Consider the following 21,464-nt stretch of genomic DNA (forward strand, 5'->3'; position numbering starts at 1 on the left):
AAAGTTTAAATCACAATAAGTACTAAACAAAGCCCTCGTTGGTGTTTATTTATTAATGGGGTTCAGTTCAATGACAGAAAAAGTCGAATTTAAAAGAATTTGTGGGACCTAGCGACCGGCGCTTGAGTAAGATTCTGATATTAGATTTTCACCCCTATGCTTTGTGTTTATATCTTTTAATGAATTGCATATCGGACCCCGCTTCCATCTTTCTGTAATTATGTTTTGAGCCCCATATTTAAAAACCTCTAAATTATAGTCCAAAAGAAGCTAAAAAAAATTATAATAGTCATATAAACATATACGAAACTAAATAAATCAACAATTAGGAGGTTAGGCTAATTATAGTAATAATAACAATAAAGGTTATTAATTAATTTGAAAAGTTCTATCACAATATTAAGGTTTTTATTGTGGAGTGCATTTAAATGTCAGCAATACTCTTTAATTATAAACTAATTAATTATAATATACTTTATTGTGAACTTAGTTGTCAATAATTCAAAGAGAGTAGTTACAGGTAATTTTAGTCAATTTGGATTTGGTCATGCCGCTCCTTTATTCCCTCTTTTGGAGTGTGAACTGTGAAGCATAAATATAGATAAGGAGTACATACATCAAAATTTTAATGGCATCTTAATTCCCCTAGCTAGTTTAAGAAAGTTGCTATTAAATAAACCTTTATACTGCTAAAGTAGGGCGGCTGTTATGGTCTTTCACCGATTCAAATATAAAGATACTAGTGCATAATTTGGTGCATTGCATGTGAATACAAACTATTAAAAGATTTAAATATTAAAAAAAAAAGCCTGAATTATTATCATTTCTATAACTAAGTCTCTCTTTTTTTATCGTACATAAACAAATTTTTAAATTTATATTTACATCCAAACAAGTTTTAATTTTAACGAAAATTAATCACTGACTCACTTGACATATAACTTGATTAGCTGATGTGGCAGAACATAAAACCTAAAACCTAAAATCAAATGAACCACAATCGTTGATCACCGATTGTCGATCATTGATCGTTGATTGTCGATAAAAGGCAATGACATTGGCCGTTCTCTAGGTAAATCCTGAAGGGAAAACAAGAACGAAGGTAAGGATAGAGAGAGGAAGACGAAGAATCTAAAATCAGGCAAAACACAAAAATTGGTCACCCAACGTCAATCACCTATTGTTGGCAAAAGGGGACGACAATAGCTAGATTTCAAGTAGACACTAGAGTGAGAGCAAGAGAGAAGGTGAAGATACAGAGAGGAAGGGGAAGGATACAAAATCTGCTGAACCACAATCGTAGGTCATCAATTATCGATTGTCGACACAAGGTGGCATCAATGACTGGATTCTAGGTAGATCGTAAAGAGAGAGAAGGTGAGGATAAAGGGATGAAGGAGAAGAAAAAATGCGAACACTTATACGACCTCCTCAAAACTATATTGTTTTAGTGAAGAGTGAGAGAAAAAAAATGCAATATTAATTGCCACGTGATCATGTAGACAAAAAATGCCAATTATTATTGAATTTGATGGTATCTAATTTTTCATTAGGATTAAGAGTTTATTTATTTAGATATAGTTTTAAGACTTGTTTAAGTATAAATAAAAATTTAAGAATTTATTTGGATATAATAAAGGGTTAAATACCCTAACACTCTTAAGTTCTTACTATAATTTCATGTAGGTCTATTAATTTTTAAAATGTATAGTCCACCCCAAAAGAATATTTTTCGCTAAACAGATAAGTCCAATTGTTAGTTAATCGTTAATATTTTTATGTATTTGATGACGTGGTAATATTTTTAAGATAATTTTACTTTTCATTAATTTTAAAAATTATAACTATATAAATTATAATTTTTTATTTTTAAATTTTTTTCTCTCTTTTGCCTAAATAAAATTCTCTCAACTCAACCACCTTGCGTTGGTGGCGCTCCTTAAGGGAGTTCGATCTGGTGCTCCCCTCCCCTTGGGATGGGGAGCCTTGGAAGGGAGCGCCGAGGCTCCTTTAGGGAGCACCAAATTGATGCTCCCCCCCCTTGGGGACTGGGAGCCTCAGAGGGGAGTGCCAAATTTCGGTAGCAAAATGACCAACCACAGGGTAGTAGGCCAGCGAAAGGTAGGGTACAAAATTTTTTTTTTTAAATGGAAAGAGAAGATAGGGATTTTAGATATTTTACATTTGACCGTTAACGTCGTTTACACGTTTGGGGTGAATTGTCCATTTTAAAAATTAATGAACTTGTGTGGAATTATAACTAGAACTTAGAGATATTAGGGTACTTTATCTTATAATAAAAGTTTTGGTGTTTAGTTGAAGAAATAGTCATAATTCAAAATTTTTTTACTATTTTTATTAACATGTTTTTCGATAATTTATAATTATAATTTAAAATGATAATTTAAAAATATAATAAACAAATATTTTTTATTCTTGTCAATCAAAAGTTTTTATTAACATTCATTTTTTTATCTTTTTATATAGATTATAAATATAGAAATGAATATTAATAAAAAAAACCTTTTTGACAACTATGTTTCTTATTTATATTCTTCTTAAATTTCTAATTGTTTTCTTTGCATATTATATTATTTTGAAATAATATATTCTTTTTGATGATAAGAAGTTCCATATTCAAGTCCCCGCTATTTAGGGTTTGGTCGAACTTTATGTTGTTTTATTTGTTCATTTATTTTCTCTATCAATTTACTATGAGGTTTACATTAAAAAATATTTGATTGTGATAAATATAGATGTAATCTCATAAATATAATAATAAATAATATATCATATTTTTAAAATTTGTCATTTTTTTCTCTATCCATTATCCTTTAACCATGAGGCAAGAATATGTTGGAATTCATGAAATATAAAACTAAAAATCAACACCAATAGACAAGGGTGGAGCTAGCTAATTTTTATTGGGGGGGCCAAAGGCTAAAAAGAATAAAAATTAAAAATTTTTAAAACTAATATATTGAACTTAACCATTAATAATCAAAAGATTTATAATAAATAATAATTTTATATAACATGTAAATCAATAGAAATAAAAAGAAAAAAACTTATAATAGTGTTCTAAGAAAATTTTATTCGACGATGGTAATATTTTTTTTAATATAAATAACTAAATTATTTATAAGAAGCTTGTTATCTATTTTGTTTTGAAGTCTTGTCTTTCTTAATATAAACGACTAAAAAATTAATGTTGTCAACATCTAATATTTTTATTTTATTATATTTAAGTTTGTAATACTAAATATTAAACTATAATGCATAAACTATAAATAGTTAAATACGATATACATAATTAATAATGTCTTCTTATATTCAAGATTATAACTGTCAAAATGAGCCTGACCCATTGGGCCAGCCCATTTTTCATTTACTATGGGGTGGGCTGGGCTATTAAAATTTAGACTCATATTTAAACAGGGCCTAGATGGGCCAACCGACCAAATTAGTGGGTTGGGGTGGGCCAGCCCTATGGGTCAAAAAATTAATAATTTTAATTAATTTAATAATTTTATATATTTAATTATATAAAAATAATAATTTAATTACCAATAATATTACTTATTTTATATATTTTAATGTGTTTAATCTTTACTTATCAAATTAATAATTTTAATTTATGAATTAAATCATAAAATAATTTTATTAATAAAAAATTTATTAACTAAAATTATAAAAATAATTTTTTTTGAAAAAAAAAAGAAATGGGCTGGCCCAACCCAACCCATGGGCTAGCAAAGGGTGGGTTGGGTTGAGATTTCACAGCCCATATAAAAAATGAGCTGACCCGGCCCGATCCATATTTTTTCAGCTCATAAGGGCTAAGGTCGGGTTGGCCCATATTGACATGTCTATTCAAAATAATTTTCTTTCAACTAAATATAAAACATAAAGCATATTAAAAACATATACTCAAGGTAATTTTTTCTTATATAATTAAGATTAATAAAAAATAACATATTAGTGAAATTTTAAACAATAATCAATAATGCAATACTAGAACTTATATTTAAGAATTACATATACAATAAATTTTTAATTTTTAAAAATTAAAATAATTAAAAATAAAATTCACATAACAGAAAAAAGAAACCATGACAAGTAGGAGATATAACTTATATAATAAAAAAAAAGAATGTGGTTGATGATTCGTAGAAATTTTTAAAAAAAAATCTATAGAAACTTAAAATACATGAGCAAATAGAATATAATTGAAAAAAATAAATAATAATATAAATAAAAATTTTACCTTTTTATAATTTCACAATACAAGAACAGAAAAGAAAAGAGAAAAAGATGAGTGGAGAAACTTAAAAAATTAAAAAAAATTAAGAATTTGAGTAAAATTGAATGAGCTTGTAAAGTCATTTTTATTATTTTTTAATTATATTAATTATTCAATAACAAATTATTTTGAAAAATCATTAAAAAATATATAATATATAAAAATTTTCAAAAAGCATGGCACCCCCATTACAAAGGGACGCTCCGCCCCTGCCAATAAATTATTAATGGTGTTATGGATCCAACATCAATAAAAAATAAAGTGGGTCTTGGGTATATAAGTAAGGGTCTTCCACCACTTATCAATTATATCTTTTAAGTTGGAGACGCATATAGGTCTCGTGACAAGTGGTATCAAAACAAACTTGAATTTTCATTGATGTGGAGCTCCTATGAGAGATACAAGAGTCAAGGTAGACCCTGGCTAATATAAGAGTCCCTCTCTTTTACGGTAAAGAGCCAATGCAATGCACTAAGTATGTTGTACAATTAGGTGGGGTAAAGAGCCACTGCAATGCACTAAATGCATTATACAATTGAGTGGGGTAAAATGTCACGACTCTTACATTAATAAAAGATGGGTTGGGTCTTGAGTATCTAAACATGAGTACTTATTAGGCATATTTTTTAGTTAAAAATGTAGATTAATGACAAATGGTCTCTTCTCACATTTCTAAATTTGTGAAAAAGTATTTAGGATAAGTCAACGTCATCCAAAAACATAACAAAAAGAATTAATGATACTCAAAAACATGGCCCAATGCATTGAACAATTAGGTGGGATAAAGAGCCAATGTAACTTATTGAGTGCATTGTACAATTAAGTATGGTAAAAAGTCAATGCAACGCACTAAGTGCGTTATACAATTGAATGATATAAAACGTTACAGATTTTACATTAATAACAGATGAGGTGGCTTTTGGGTATCTAAATATGAATATTTTATCACCTATCAACATATCTTTTGAATTAAAAATGTGAATCCATGACAAATAATCCCTTCTCACATTTGTACAATTGTGGAGAAGTATTTAGGATGAGTCAACGTCATCCAAAAATATAACTAAAATAATTCATGATACTCAAAAGCATGGCCCAATTTGAGATGGGTAAATGTTATGTTTTTGAAGCTCATTGTCAGTACTTTAAAATTTTATTTTTATTCTACATATAATATTTTTTAAAAAATGTAACTAAAATATATATTTAACATATATATATTATTAATGCAAAAAATTTTATTATTTTAACATATAAATGTATGGAAATGAGAATAGACTTGGATATTCAAATTGGATATCTAAGATACCAAGGTTTTTACATAATTTTTTATTAATATGTATAGATTTATTTCAAGTTTATAAATAATAATGCAAAACAAAGAGTATAATATTTGTACTAATATATAAAATCATTGACCAATTGGTATCGCACTTTTTTTTATTTGAGATAATGAGAGATTTTAAGTTTTTTTAATATATATATATATATATATATATATATATATATATAANAATATAGAGTAGTATTTAATTTTATTATATATATATATATATATATATATATATATATATAAATGTATGAGTCAAATGCTCACATATAAAGTATAAGAAATTAGTAGATATCAACTTTACTATTAAAGTTATAAAAAATAAAAATTATAAATATAATAATATTCTAATCATTTACTTAACCTCCAAATAAGGATTGGATCTCACATTCAAACTTTCTAATTTATCTCAAATCACCTTTTTTTCTCCATTATCTTCATCCATTTCTCAATTTTTTTGTGATCAACTTCTTATTAGCTCCATCACATATGCGAGTTCATTTAGGCTAAGTTTAGCCATAACACTCAAATAAGTTATTATTTTTTTATTGCATTCAATTAAGTCCCTACATTTTTATTTTAAGTCAAATAAGTTTTTATGATTAATAATTGACTAATTATCATTAGTTAAAATATTACTTATCATTTTATATTATACGACACTGACATGATGTTAATATGATGATGAAAAATACCATATGATCATGTTATAATATCAAATTAATATGTCAACATCACGTGACATATAATAACAAATGGCATTTTGATAGAGTTCAATTATTATATATAAAGGCTTAATTGACTCAAAATAAAAATTTGAGAATTTATTTGATTCAAAATAAAAGTATAAGGGCTTAATTGAACGTAATAAAAATATAAAAGTATATTTGAATTTTCTTAACTAATTTAGGAGTTTTTTTTTAGATATTATGCCTTAAATTTACAAATGGAGAGGATGAGAGAAAAAGTAGGGAAACCTCAAATTATCATCCAAACAGTAAAAAATAATTGTACTTAAAAATAATTGTTGATTAAAAATTATTTATTGAAAAGAAATAAAAAGATTTTTTTACCATGTAAATCAAAACAAAATTATCATTGAAAACAAAAATTGGTTGTAAATCATTGATCATCTCAGGAGGCAACCCTATATCATATTTCAACCAGTTGAGCATAAACTTTAATCCCCTAAAAGCCCTCTCTTTAAATCAAAAATTACCATACTACCCCATAACCCTCTCAAATCTCAACCCATGGTTAATAATTAACCTAGGTCAGGCAATCATGACAACTATAAAGGGTTGGGTTCTTTCTTTGAAGCCCCACTCAAGCTTCCCCCTACCCTTTTATTGTTATTTTTATTAAAATTTAACTAAAAATATATATTATGGATACCAAAATAATTTATTATTGTAACATTATAAACTAATGGACATAAGGATATAAGGCCACTATATTTGAATTTGATATCAAAGGCAACAAGAGTTCACATGAATTTTTATATTTGTTTAAATAAATTTAATTCAATTTCATAAATAATAGTGCAAAACTAAGAATATCATATCTACACTAAATTTCATTGTCTAGGTGGTAGCACCTTTGTTTTTTTTTTTTCATAATGAGAGATTTGATTTTAGATTAAAAGTCTATTTGGTCTGACTTTTTTTTAACTTAAAAACTATTATAAAGCTCTTATGAAAAATAATAACTTTCAAAATTAAATTAAATCTATTTGGTAAATTTACTAAATTCTTTTTTATAGATAAGTTGTTTGACAAAACAACTTATATAAATTTTAATTTTAGTTAAAATTTTCATAAAGGGTATTTAATAAATAACTTTCTATTAATCATGAATTCTTTTGTTCACATTGGAAAAAAAGTTAACTTTATTTTTTATTTATTTAAATCAAAATTTTGAAAATATGAAAAGCATTGTTATATAACATAAAGTTTGTAATTAATAATAAATTATATAAAAATGGAAACGAATAATGTTAGGATTATTTTTAATAAATGAGAACATTTTTAAAACATAAAGAAAAATTCTCCTAAAAAATAGACGTATTTTTAAAAAAAGAAAAGAGAAAGCTCATTTTTAGAGCTTTTCCTTAAGCTTTTTTTTAAAAAAATTTATTCGTTAAAAAAAACTATTTTTTAAGAACTTTTTAAAATTTTTATTCACCCGATTTTTATTTTTAAGAGGTAGATAAACTGAAAAAAAAATCAAACCAGACAAACATTAAAAAAATATATATACTTACAAAATTGAGTCAAGTGTTCAAGTGCAAAGTATTACAAGTTAATAGATATCTACTTGTTGTTAAAATTAATAATAATAATGATAATAAACTATAATGATATATTAACCATTTACTTAACCTAAAATAATAAGGATTGAATCTACATGGACAACAAAACTACTGCACATGTGATACCACTGGCAATAGATGAACCAAATGTTAATTTATATTTGACTTTAATTATTAAAAATTTCTTAAAAAATGAATAATTAGTTAATATTATTTATGTGTATCACGAATCTAATTATTTGACAGATTTTCTTATGAATATGATTTTTTAATATCCCGTTAGTATGATGTTTCTTGAGAATCTTTTTAAGGACCGTGCTTCAATTTTATTAAATGAAATTACGAGAATTTCATTCACACCTTATTTTATATTTTTATTTCCTTCTAAAATCAATTGGATCCCACATTGAAACTTTCAAATTTATCTCAAATCATTTTTTTTTGCATTATCTTTATCACCTTCCTTCTCTTATCCTTCTCTAAATCTTTTTTTTCTCATCAACTTCTTACTAGCTATTAAAAAAATGGAGAGGATGAGAGAAAAGGAAACAACAAACTATTAAAAAAAATGGTCAAAGATTGCTTAGGTAAGATGGGTTCTTCTCCAAGAAGAATAAAAAAAATTATTTGTTAAATTTTAAATTATCATCCAAACAATAGAATAATTTATATTAAAAATACTTTTTGATTAAAAAGTATTTTTAGAAATAAATAAAAAAATTTTGGCCAGGTAAATCAAAATAAAATTATCACTGGGAACAACATGGGTTGTAAATCATTGATCAACCAATTGATTTTAAACTTTAATTACCTAAAAGCCCTCTCTCTAAATCTCAAGTTACCAAACTACCCCATGGCCCCCTCAATCTCAACCCATGGTTAATAATTAACCTAGGTCAGCCAATCAAGACAACTGTACAGGGTTTGTGTCTTTCTTTGAAACCCTACTCAAACTTCCCCATACCCATTTATTGTTATTTTTATTAAAATTTAACTATATATATATTATTGTTTATTGAAACAAAAAATAATAATAATTATAACATTATAAATTAATGGACATGAGGATAGACCTATATATTTGAATTTGATATCTAAGATAAGAAGACCATGAATTTTTATATTTGTATAAATAAATTGACTTCAAATTCTTAAGTAATAGCACAAAACTACAAATATAATAATTATACTAAAAATCATCATTCAATTGGTATCATTTTTTTTATTTGAGAGGATGAGAGATTCGGATTTAATCTTTTGATTAAGAAAACACATATACTTATGAGATTGAGTCAATTTTTCGGATGTAAAGTATCACTAGTTAGTAGATGTCTACTCGCCATTAAAATTACAAAAAAATAATATAATGATATATTAACCATTTACTTAACTTGAAAGTAAGGTTTGGATCCTACATTTAAACTTTCAAATTTATCTTCATCACTTTTTCTTTCATATCTTCATCAATTTTCTCCTCTTATCCATTTCTCAATCTTTTTTCTCATCAACTTCTTATCACATATATGAGTTCATTTAGATTAAGTTTATAAATGGAGAGGATGAGAGAAAAAGTAAGGAACCCACAAACTATTAAAAAAGAAAATGGTCAAAGATTGCTCAGATAAAATGGGTTGTTCTCCAAAAAGCTTAAAAAATTTGTTTGTTAAATGTCAAATTATCATCCAAATAACAAAAAATAATATATATTTAAAATATTTTTTGTTAAAAATTAAATTTAGAAAATAAATAAAGAGTTTTTGTTTTTGCCATGTAAACCATTGGTGTTCTCAAGAGGCAACCCTATATCAAAATTTCAACCAATTGAACATAAATTTTAATTCCTTAAAAGCCCTTTCTCTAAAATCACAAATTATACAAACTACCCCAAGAAGACTCCCTCAATCTCTACCATGGTTAATATTTAACCTAGGTTAAGCCAATCATGACAACTATAAATTAGAGGGTTGGGGGGTCTTTGTTGAAACCCTACTCAAACTTGCCCATACCCATTTTATTTTTTGAAAACATTTTTACTCTCCACCAAAGAGTCCTTAAAAAAAGGGGGAGAAAGAGAGGAGAGGGGGTGGGAGTATATAAAGCCAAGTAAAGAAGGCAAGAGGGGGGCTGAAGCAAAACACAAAGAGAAGGGTAGAGAAAGAAGTATTAAGGCAAAACAAGAGGGCCAAAGGGAGAATACAGAAAAAGAAGGCCTCAAAGGCAAAGAGAGTCTTAAGGGAGGGAGGCTCATCAAAACCCCACTCTATTTCACAACCAAAAAAAGGAAAGGAAAAAACACTGGTATGTTATTTATTTCTCGCAAACTTTCCCTTTTGTTTTACTCTGAAGTTTGGCAAAAACCCCAAAATTATCTTGGGAATGTTAGGAATTTTTCTTTTTTTCCAGGAAGGGTCTGTATCTGTTCAAAACTTGTAGTTTAGCCCCTCGAAAGCTTCTGTTCCTTTCTCTTTCTCTCTCTATCTGCAATTAAGAGAGAGGGAGGGAGAAAGCGCGGGATAAAGGGAAAATTTTTCATGGAAAGCCAAAACCGATAAAACCTCTCAATCAAAAACCCTAGATTAGTCGTTTTCCCGCCAAAATATCCCTTGTAACATGCAAGACCATGATGTTTAATCGGTACTGTTTCTGTTGTTTAACACTTAAAAATATGTGTGTCTTGTTTTTTTAATTGTTTATTGTTTTGGTCCGAATTTTTTGTCAAAGAATGAAAGATTACACAGAGAACTATTTATTTTTAGGGTTTGAATTCGAAATCCATGGCAGGATGGTCGATGAGAGCTGATGGGTCTTCACTAGATTGCGCTAAAACCCCAGAAAAGCTCGAGCCAGCTGGTTATTGGGTCGATCTCGAGCCCTTTTCAGAAGGGTCTTTTTTGAAATCTGAACCTGATAAGCTTAGGTTCTGGTTTAACAAGTTTCTTGCATCTTTTTTGAAAGAGATCTGTGCCCAAGGTTGTTTTTGGCCTCTTCCTCCAATGCTTGGAGATGGGCAGCCTGTGGATTTGTTTAAGCTTTTCTTGGTTGTAAGAGAGAAAGGTGGATACAATGCTGTTTCAGAAAGTGGGTTATGGGATTTGGTTGCTGAAGAGTCAGGGTTGGGTTTAAATGTAGCGTCATCGGTTAAGTTGGTTTATGTTAAGTACTTAGTTTCTTTAGAGAGATGGTTGGAGAGAATTATTGAAAGTGAGGATTCGAAGAGCGAATCAGATTATAGTGGTCATTTGATGGAGTTGGGAGCTGAGCTTAAAGGGTTTTTATTGGCATCAAAGAAGAAAGTTGTGGAGTATTCTCAAGTGGAAGAGAGTGTAGTGGCAGGGTCCGATGGAGGAGAGAAATGTGTCAAAAATGAGGAATCTATGCATATTGATTTAACAAAGAGGGTTTTGAATTATGAAGGAGTTGGAAAATTGCAGAATGATGATGATTCAAAGAGTGTGGTGGTTGATTCAGATGGTGACAAAAAGTGCATTGATGGTGATGAATGTGAAGAATCGCCATCAGATTTGGCAAAAAGTGCAGTCAACTCATCGGATGTTGAGAAAATTTGTAATGAGGATGAGGTGAAGAGTGCAATTATGGAGGATTTTGTCGACTGTAAGAAATGCACAGATAGTGATGATGATGACAATGTTGTGATATTGGATTCAAATGACACTAAGGAAAAATTTTCATCTCATAAGAGGAAGCGGGAGTCTATGTGGGGGATGCTTAATTGGATTAGCGAGATCGCAAAGGATCCGTGTGATCCGGTGATTGGTTCATTGCCGGAGAGGTCAAAGTGGAAGTCTTATGGGAATGAGGAACTTTGGAAGCAGGTTTTATTGTTTCGAGAAGCTGCCTTTCACAAAAAGGATGATCATTCAGGTGTGGATCAGTCCAGTTGGCAGGTATACACTCATTGCAACAGTTGCCTACCTGGTAGTTATTAATTTAAGTGAAAGGTCAATAAGCCTATTACATGTGCCTGTGCAAGTTTATTGTTAATATTGTTATATTAATCTTAGGTACTTTATATTATTCTTGAATCTCTTTGATTGCTCTTGTGGTAGTCCTCATGAAAATGCTTCATTATGCATTTTTTGTTTCCTCATGAATAATAAGATAGGCTGCATCACAGCCATCTTGGTGCTTGAAAAGGAAAGAAGCAAAATTAGCTATTGATGGAACCATTAAAGTACTACCACCATTCTTCACTCTGCTCGCCTTTATATTTGGGTTGTTTATGTTAGTCAAACATATTTTACCTATTCATTTACGACCATTATGTCATTTACTGTCACTGTCTGTTTATGCTCCTGCTTATGTCCTTTATTTGTTCTAAATTTCCAATGCTACAACTCAGTCACATGGCACTATATATTCTCAAAGAAGACATGCATGAAAACAGTAAAAAGAAGTCTCAAGATATCGTAAATGAAATGCAACAGCTTAACAAGATCTGTGCAGCAGACCCCTTGCAGTGGGAAACGGCATTGTTGTTGCTGTTGTTATGGGACTATATATTTAATGTTTTTTTCTCTCTGGTAGAAACTATATATTTAATATTAATACTGTCATAAATATTATTTAATGATTTTTTATCACACATAGCTGTTACTGCATTTGATTGGTTCAAGCACTATTAACTGTATTTGATTTACCATACTACCTTGTTTTATAAGCACCTTATACTTGTACTTGGTTAAGATTCCCTTTGCTTTTGGAAGTAAATGTAAATGCTAGTAGTATGTTCAGATGCAATAGCAAATAACACTTTGGAATAAATTAAAAATTAATATAATGTGAATTTCAAAGCGCATGATTTTATATTTATATGGAACTTTTACATTTGAATGTTTGTCAAACTATTAAATCATTTTTGGCCTAATGCTTAAAAAAGTCCCTGAATTGTTCAAAAAAATCTTTATTTTTCTATGGCGTTTAATCAAGTCCTTGTACTTTAATTTTGGACCAAGGACCAAATAAGCTCTTATGACAAATGGTCGACTAACTATCATTAGTCAAAATATCATTTGTCATTTTATGCCCTTATGGTATTGACGTGAAGGGTGAAAATGTTACATGGATATGTCATCATGCCACATTATCATTCACTATGACATGTCATCATCTCATGTCACCATTCATTATCGTATGTCATCTTGTTATATTAGCATCATATGACATAAATGACAAGTGGCATTTGATTGACGAAGTTAGTCAACCCTTAGTCATAAGGGCCTATTTGGTCTAAACTAAAAATATAAAGATTTGATTGAATGCAATAAAAGAATAAAGACTTTTTTAGATTTTCCTGAATAGTTTAGAGGTTTTTTAGGTATTATGCGATCATTTTTAATCAACTCTGATATGTTTTTTGCTACTTTGATTTTACATTTTAGCAACTTTTCAAGAGGTAAAAAGCAAATAGCAAAAAGAACGACCAAATGAAGCCTAAAATTTTCATTGTTTGTTTTCTTCATTGTTTTCATCATCCTTGATATTGGTAGATTCTTTGATAAGGTCACCATTGTTATTGTTGTCATCATCATTTTTTTTTTTGGATATTTGTATTTTAACATTGAAATATCTGGCTTTGCAGTTATTCAAAAGCCATATTGTACTAACTGTTTTTGTTTTATTCTCTGTTACGGGCGTGTTTAGTTTCATCTCTCTTTCTTTTAATCATAAAAGTTGGGGCAGGGGGTTGATGCTCTAATCTATTCTCAGAATTTTTATGATGTTTGAAGTTGTCTTTGTGAGAGCTTGAGCATCAATTGTCAATTGTTTTTTTGTACATTTTAAGATTATGGTTGGAAAGTAAGGATTATATATGATCTGGCTTGAGTTTGGCTAGAAAGGGTCTATAACAAGTTTAAGTTTGAGTATGTTATTGTTTGACCTTGGCTTTTCTTGTTGATTTACTTGGCAAGTTCCTATTCTGCCTGAAGTTAACAAATGTATAAATAGTGCCACTTTCTCACTTTATTGAGAATTCTAGCTATATAGGAGTTTTGTTTTTGTTAACAGTGGTGTTGTAGTGATGATTTGTTATCACGGGCTAGTCTCAGTTAGCAAATCAGGAGAAGCTTGCCTTGTTTGTGTGAGTAATCTCAAGCCAAAACCAAGCTGCTTGCTTGTGTATTGTCTCCTTAGTGGCCTGTTATTTAAGTTACTGCTTATGATAATAATCCCATTAGCCAAAATCAATCATTACTTTTGCATTTTGTCGTGTTGGTTGTGCTAGATGATTTTTTACTTCCTGCCTTTTGTATATTAATTTCTTTGTCTTAAAGAAAGAAAATTTTTAAGGTCACTTAATGTGCTTAAATAGTGATGTGTGGTTGACAAAAAGAAAAAAAAGAAGAGAAAATTTGTTAAATTAGTTATGTGTTGTACTAGTGGAAATTGCTATTGGTTGTTGCTGTTGTTGTAATGTCTGAAAGGCAACCATTATAAACATGTTCTGTATTAGCACTATTCCAATTATTATCAATTTAAGGCCTCATAAAATATTTTGTGTTGTGCTGCTTTTAATATATTTGGCTTCAACAAATTAAGATGATTTGAAACAATACCTGTAATTTTCTTTCTGGTTGTATGTTATATTTTTATTTGTCTCCCAAGACATTCATTTATGTCATGATATTCCTGTTATGCATTTTCTCCTTTTTGTTGATATTGTAATAATTGCATGATGCTCACACTTTGTAGAAAAATCAGAAGATGCATCCATGCTTGTATGATGATCCGACTAGATTTGGATACAATCTCAGAGAGAGGTTAAGTTGCCCCAAGAAGCTCCTTCTGGGGAAAATGGTGTCAAAGGGAAAAAATTATTCACAGTCCTCCTCCTCGGGAAATCATAGTGACTTGGACAATTCCATGGTGGGGATTGACAAACAGTCGCATGGAACTTATGACTCTGAGACCCCAGGTTCAGTGTTTGACTATGATAATGACATGCAAGTTCCTATTGGGCCATATTTTCAAGTTGAGGTACCAGACTGGACAGGGTTGGCTTCAGAAAGTGATCCGAAATGGTTGGGGACTCGTGTTTGGCCATTGGAAAAAAAGGAAAAGAGGTTTCTGATTGAAAGGGATCACATTGGAAAGGGAAGACAAGATTCATGTGGCTGCCATATTCAAGGTTCTATACAATGTGTAAAATTTCATGTTGCTGAGAAAAGATTGAAAGTAAAGCTTGAGCTGGGTTCAGCTTTTAACCAGTGGAAATTTGATAAGATGGGCGAAGAGGTTGCATTTTCTTGGAAGGAGGAAGAACAGGGGAAGTTTTCGTCTATAGTGAAGTCGAATCCTCCATTGCTAGATAAATGTTTCTGGGATGAGATTTACAAGTATTTTCGTAGCAAAAAAAGTAGGGAAGAACTTGTTTGCTATTATTATAATGTCTTTCTCTTGCAGCGTAGAGCATACCAGAATAGGATTACTCCAAACAACATTAACAGTGATGATGAGGAATCAGAAGCAGAATCAGGTGCTAATGGCTTTGGGCATGAAGCAGTTAAGTCCCACACCTCCATCCTGATTTCCCCAAAGAAGTCCCAAAAAAAGTCTAGATACTCTTCGTCAAGTAAATATGGAACACTTTGACAAAAGATGTAAAGGCTCACAGCTTTTTTTGGGTTCGCTGTTTTGAGGTTTCAACGAAAAGAGATATTCCTCTCGGTGTACGTTGAAAAGTGAAAATTTTAGTGGTCGAAGGTTTTGTTTTAAGGGTGTAATTTTGAGGGAAGAATTGATGACACCTCTGGTCTCAAGCAGCTTTGGTGCTCTTCAAGTGTTTTTGGTTCATGCTTTTTTCAGTTTTTGAGGTATATTCCTGTCCATTTGTCATAACTTCTAACATCAAATACAGGTATTTGGCATCCTTTTCTTCATCATCGAAGTTTTTGACAGCAACCCTAGCAGCAAGGGGCAGTAGGTTAAAGGAAAGATATAGCTAAAAAAAATATAAAGAAACAGTAATTTTGGTCTATCAGTAATTCTTGATACATCATGCATTCTAGGTTTAAGATTTTGAATGTGATTCAGGAACTGGTTTTTGCCTAGTCTAAATGGGTGAACATGATTAGATCTCTAATAATGCTGTCTTTGACAAAAGCTACAAGCCTCTCTTAGGTGCAACACAGTTTTCCCCTCTTAGACAATGACCTAGAAATAGTAATTCCGCCACATAGAGTTCTAATCTTCCTATATTCCTGAGCTGTAAGGTCACATGAAGGATAGCCGATATCAAAGGGAGTTTTGGCTTTGCTATTGACATCCAACAGCCACAGTTTCTTGTATTCTATTCCTTTTTATCATTTAGGTAAGTCGTCTTTTCAAACCATAGCCCTAGATCACAATCTTAAAGAAGTGTTGTGGATCTCGTATCGGTTGTGTATTAGAATATTTAAGTATACAAATCATGACATTTGGTATCAGAGTTGATTTTTAAGTTCTAGCAATGTGTCGTCGTTGAGAAAAGTGGAAATTCATTGGAGTGAGTGAAGATTTCACAATTTCAAAGGAGCACCATGAATTTCACATCCATCGGGTGTTAAAGTGTTTATATCATTTTCAACATTTGAGGCGCTTTTTAAGAAATAAAATTGTAAGACTTAATGGGTCAATACAAATAATATCTTATTGATTGATGTGGACTACTACACTTGGCTTTTGTTGAGCATACATGGCTTTGAATAATTATGATGTATTTGCATCCAACTTTTCCAATCTCATGCACTTTCATTTAAAATCGAAATGCGACAGGGCTAAATATTTTTCCATAACAACAAATTTGGAAGCAAAGTATTGAAAAATATATATATATTAGTTTTTTTTTGTCACTATAGTTTCAGAGAGACAGGTAGAAGAATTGCTGTCAAAACAGGATTAACACCCGTGAAGTTGGATTGTGTTCTTCTATGGGTTGGTTTCCAGCTTATGGCTTGCGGCCATAGCTGGTGTAAATCGCAAATGGTCCCGTGATAAGTAGTCGGTGGGATTGGACGATAAGGATAAAGATCCGTCAACTCTCAGTACTCAAATTTGAAAGGTTGCAATGTGCCTGACAACTAGGCAAAAGGGTTACAAGAGAAATACACCCCAATTTTGGTCAGGATGTTAACCATTAAAACCTGGGAGGGGGCTTGAGGAAAAATAACTCCCGTTGTTTTGTTTGGGGTGTCCTTTCCTTTTTGTTTGTCAAATATTCGGTTCCTGAAAAGGGGAGGCGACGAAGAGAACCTTCCTTTTCATCAAACAGCTAAATTGACTCCATGAAGAGTTGCGTGGCAGACGATGAAACCCAAAGATATAAGATAATTTTAGTATATTCCTGCACAAAACTTTGGTCAAAGAAATCTTTCTTTTGCACACGACTTGGATTCCATTTGTTTAATGTCCAAGGCATATATCCCTGGGTTAATTGAATTGGGTAATAGCTCAAAGCCCTACGAGATCTAATTCTACATTTCCATTTTGTAAGGCTTTCTTAGAATCAATGGGAAGCAAAACAAAAGCAAGACATGGGTTGTGCAAAGGGCACGTAACTTTCTATTTCTACATTAAGTCAGTCAATTATTATTAATAATTTGAATTTAAATTTTTTAAAAAATTACATGATTTAAATTTAAAAAATTATTGATTAATGATATTTACATTCGAATAATTACATTAACATAGAACAAAGTATCAATAATTCAACTCTTTTGTTTTGTTCGTTTAATTTTTAATTAATAATCATATATCTTAGTGATAATTATCAACAGCAAGGCTTTTTCTTGCTACAAAGGAATCTCTCTCTCTTATGACAAAAGAAATTCTCAACATGGGTAGTGGTGTAACACAATAAGTATATTTTGCTTTAGAGAAAAAGAGAGAGTAAAAATTCAACACGAATTGGCTTTAAATATGCCATGAAATATTCCAGGAACATGCCTTCATGAAAAAGGTACCCTGTCCTTTCCTTTCTTGTATTCTCTCTTTGTGATTTAAGGACTGTAAAGCATTTTTTTAAAATAACCTATGGCTTATTCCTCCCCTAGCCTTAGAATATTATGTTCAAAAAAAATAAAATATTTGCACCATTTTGACAGATTCATAAACAAAATACTTAAATCCAATTATGTTATATTAAATTCTTTTCCTTTTGTAAGAAAAAGTAAAACCCGACAAAGTCTATACCAGCATCAAAATTGGCCTTATGGACCGCCCACCGAACACCCAAGTATTCATGCCTCCACTCAATTGGTTCAATTCATTGGATGGCCTTGACAAATTATGCATGCATGATGTCCACAATAATGACGATATTGACCACTCCGTCGTCATAATTCAACATTAAAATAAGTTTATTATTTCGAAACATTTTTTGTAATTAATTTATATTTGATAGACTATTTGTGTATAAATTTTATCCATTACAAATAAATAAATTTAAAATAAGTAATTTTCAAAAATTAAATATTTATGAGATGAGATGACGCTGGTCTGTCTAATACGGTTCCTAATCTCAAACATCAGCCTTCATTTAAGATTAGCCTTAATTTATTGCTTTGGACATCTAATCATCATTAATTTATTTTTAAAATTAGTGTTTTAAAAGGAGAAGGAATCTTGTGGGAAATTGCAGACGTGCAAGGCATAGACAAAAACTATAATGCTTCATAATGGGAAGGGGCGTGATTGAGAAAGTCTCCAAAAATTAAAGGAGAGGAATCCTGGAAAAGTACGTGCAACTGTGCAAGGTATGTAATGGATAATACTAAAAAATTAAGGTCCCTGAATTGAAATTTTCCCCTTTTTATCTTCGCGAATTTTACTCGTTGCTGTTCGAAACCTGTCTTTGCAAACTGCTTATCTCAGCTTGCACCAAACCAGGAACGCAATCTCTCCTACTCCTCTCTCTCTCTCTCTATCTATCTCTATCTCTTTGTCCGAACAAAACAGCAAAGTAGGAAAAAGGACGAAGAAAGGAAAAGAGAGCTATCTAATTATGTCTTCACCAAGCAAACGCCGGGAGATGGACTTGATGAAACTGTTAATCCTCTAATTAAGTTTTGAAATTATCTTCTACTTCTTCTTCTTTATTGAAGGGGTAGGGGTTTATATTGACTTTTAAATTGGTTTCCTTTTACTAGGATGATGAGTGATTATAAGGTGGAGATGATCAATGATAGCATGCAAGAGTTCTATGTACATTTCAGTGGACCCAATGAAAGTAAATTTCCACTAACCCAATTTCTTTTTGTTTCATTTCCATATTTGAGTTGTTTTTATAGGAAATTATTGGAGTTTCTCTTTTGGGAGAATTGCTTTTGTTTTCTGGGTCTTAAAGTCTTAGCTCTTGATAGCTTTGACTGTTCTTCCCTTCCGACCCTCTTTTATTGAGCTAGTCTTAGTGGTTGTGATTAAAAAGATTATAGTTTTCAATTCTATGGCTTTTTGCAACTGCGTTTTAGCTTTGATTCCTTCATTTAGTTACTTATTTTAGATATCCCTTTAATGATTTATTGAAATATCTTTGCTACATGGGTTCTTTTTAAAGTTGTACTTAATGGCCTTACCAATTTTAATGCTATACTGGAAATGGGTCTTCTGTTTTGGATCAAAAAGACACTTTTTTTGGCCTTATTTTGTATATGATTGACTATGGCAGGTCCTTATCATGGAGGTGTATGGAGGATAAGAGTGGAGTTACCAGATGCTTATCCGTATAAATCTCCTTCTATAGGCTTTGTTAATAAGATTTACCATCCAAATGTGGATGAGATGTGAGTTAAAAGAAGAAAGTTATGATTATTTAATTTTCTATATTTGGGTAGTTCACTGCATTCATCTGCTTGAAGAGGAAATCATGTACAATTTCAGGTCAGGGTCAGTTTGTTTGGACGTTATTAATCAGACTTGGAGCCCCATGTTTGGTAAGGATACTTATCAGGCTTTCTGGATGCAACTCTGAGCTGCTTTAGAATAATAGAATTTTTAGCTCCAAATCTCGGTGTTTTGCAGACCTGGTAAATGTGTTCGAAGTATTCCTTCCACAGTTGCTTCTGTATCCGAACCCGTCAGACCCATTGAATGGAGAGGCTGCAGCTCTGATGATGCGTGACCGAGGTGCTTATGAACAAAGAGTCAAAGGTATTAACATTTTCCCCTAGGTATTTTTCTTAATAAAAAAATTAAGAATGATTCCTAGTTGTGGCATTGCTTATTTGAATACCATGTTTCTCGAGCATATGCTTATAATAAATCTTGACTGTCTTATAACGTAACTGCTTGCTGCCCGGGTGACACTTTGGTAAGATCTTTACATGGCATGTTAAAAGATAGGTGGAAACGTTTTCAGAATTTATGACATCTAGAGTTTGTTTTATTTTCTGGTGGCTGATCCTGAAACAAGATTTACTCTATGTACCTGCTGGATTGAGCGAACGATTTTGCCTTTTAAGAGTACTGCTAGAGTGTTGCTTATCTAATGACTGTAACAAAGTTTATCTTGCTTATCTTGATTATATTTCAGCAAGGAAAATGTAAAATATGACATTAAAATCCTTAAAAACTCATGTTTACGTAGGTTTAGTTAGGATGTCCCAGATATTGAGTCTCATTTGAGTATAACTGAGGTGCACTTGTGGTGAACGATAGAAAGCATTCTTAGCGTTGCTGGATGAGGGGTCCAAGTTGAGAGCTATGGTGGACTGCTCTGCTATAAATTGGGAACATGCTAGTAGTTTTAGCTCTCGGATGATTTATTTTGTCTTTTTAAGTGTCTTGTTTAGTTTATTGTAGTGTCAAAATATTTGCATCACATGTAGATGATTGCCAATTCTGTTAAGCATAAGCCTAGAAGTTTTGACAGGTTTTTGGCCCTGTAGCTGAAAAAAAAAAAAAAGAAGGATTCTGTTGCCCTGAACATTTAACCCGGTATCTTGTTTCTTTCTTTCTTCTTTTTCTTCCACATTTTGCAATGATATCATTGTTTTATGATGCACTTCTATGCCCCAATTACTCTATTTAGGCATTTTATTATATTTGAGCCAATATGATTTTACTGTCTCTAACATCAGTTCATCACCTAGAATACTGTGAAAAATATGCCAAGCCAGAAGACATAGGAGCTGCCCCTGAGGAAAAAACCAGTGATGAGGAACTGAGCGGAGAAGATTATGATTCAAGTGACGATGCAGTGGCTGGCCAACCAGATCCGTAGTGTCTATCCTTAACCTTTAAAATTATTTGTATCAATCTGTACATGATGCTTCTGATTCTGTTAAGCCAAATCTCAAGTCAAGGTAGACTTGTTTTAGGGATGTGGTGATATTTTTCTCATCCTCCATTAGTTTCTGCTGTCATTGTAAATAAATGTACAATTTGTCTTCATATGAAAACTACTTGTAAAGTATTTGTCTTCTGTCCTGCAAGAAATTCGTGCAGTGAAGCACCCCAAGGCATTGTGAGAGAGATAGGTCTGCCTAACAAAGATTTAAGTTTATGTTGGATTACCAAGAAAAAGT

At 30.9% G+C, this 21,464-nt stretch overlaps 2 protein-coding genes across 6 annotated transcripts; both read left to right on the top strand.

Annotated features, from left to right (window-relative positions):
• On the top strand, positions 9,937-15,842 carry LOC18614116 (AT-rich interactive domain-containing protein 1). Of its 4 annotated transcripts, none has more exons than XM_007051698.2 (3): positions 9,937-10,242; positions 10,726-11,849; positions 14,656-15,842. In XM_007051698.2, exons 2-3 carry the CDS (start codon positions 10,734-10,736, stop codon positions 15,553-15,555), a joined length of 2,016 nt encoding a protein of 671 aa, XP_007051760.2. In that variant the 5' UTR covers positions 9,937-10,242; positions 10,726-10,733; the 3' UTR covers positions 15,556-15,842. The 4 variants fall into 4 exon arrangements, with proteins under 4 accessions (XP_007051760.2, XP_007051762.2, XP_017969565.1 ...); XM_007051700.2 differs by having other exon boundaries at positions 9,946-10,242; positions 10,701-11,849; XM_018114076.1 differs by lacking the exon at positions 9,937-10,242 and adding an exon at positions 10,259-10,578.
• Positions 18,584-21,388, top strand: LOC18614117 (ubiquitin-conjugating enzyme E2-23 kDa). 2 transcript variants are annotated; one of them, XM_007051703.2, is made up of 6 exons: positions 18,584-18,695; positions 19,089-19,168; positions 19,607-19,721; positions 19,819-19,871; positions 19,960-20,088; positions 21,030-21,388. In XM_007051703.2, the coding sequence occupies exons 2-6, from the start codon at positions 19,090-19,092 to the stop codon at positions 21,158-21,160; spliced, it is 507 nt and encodes a 168-aa protein (XP_007051765.2). In that variant the 5' UTR covers positions 18,584-18,695; position 19,089; the 3' UTR covers positions 21,161-21,388. The 2 variants fall into 2 exon arrangements, with proteins under 2 accessions (XP_007051765.2, XP_007051764.1); XM_007051702.2 differs by lacking the exon at positions 18,584-18,695 and adding an exon at positions 18,750-18,987.

The sequence above is a fragment of the Theobroma cacao genome, chromosome 1 (genome assembly GCF_000208745.1).
Source record: "Theobroma cacao cultivar B97-61/B2 chromosome 1, Criollo_cocoa_genome_V2, whole genome shotgun sequence".
In the NCBI taxonomy this organism is placed as follows: domain Eukaryota; kingdom Viridiplantae; phylum Streptophyta; class Magnoliopsida; order Malvales; family Malvaceae; genus Theobroma; species Theobroma cacao.

Excerpts from the sequence above, each read along its gene's own strand:
- LOC18614116 (XM_007051700.2), top strand. The coding sequence starts at position 10,719 with ATGGCAGGATGGTCGATGAGAGCTGATGGGTCTTCACTAGATTGCGCT. Across the intron at positions 11,850-14,655 it reads TGGATCAGTCCAGTTGGCAG|AAAAATCAGAAGATGCATCC; the intron begins GTATACACTCAT and ends CACACTTTGTAG.
- LOC18614117 (XM_007051702.2), top strand. The coding sequence starts at position 18,944 with ATGTCTTCACCAAGCAAACGCCGGGAGATGGACTTGATGAAACT. Across the intron at positions 19,169-19,606 it reads TTTCAGTGGACCCAATGAAA|GTCCTTATCATGGAGGTGTA; the intron begins GTAAATTTCCAC and ends TGACTATGGCAG. Across the intron at positions 19,872-19,959 it reads GACTTGGAGCCCCATGTTTG|ACCTGGTAAATGTGTTCGAA; the intron begins GTAAGGATACTT and ends GGTGTTTTGCAG.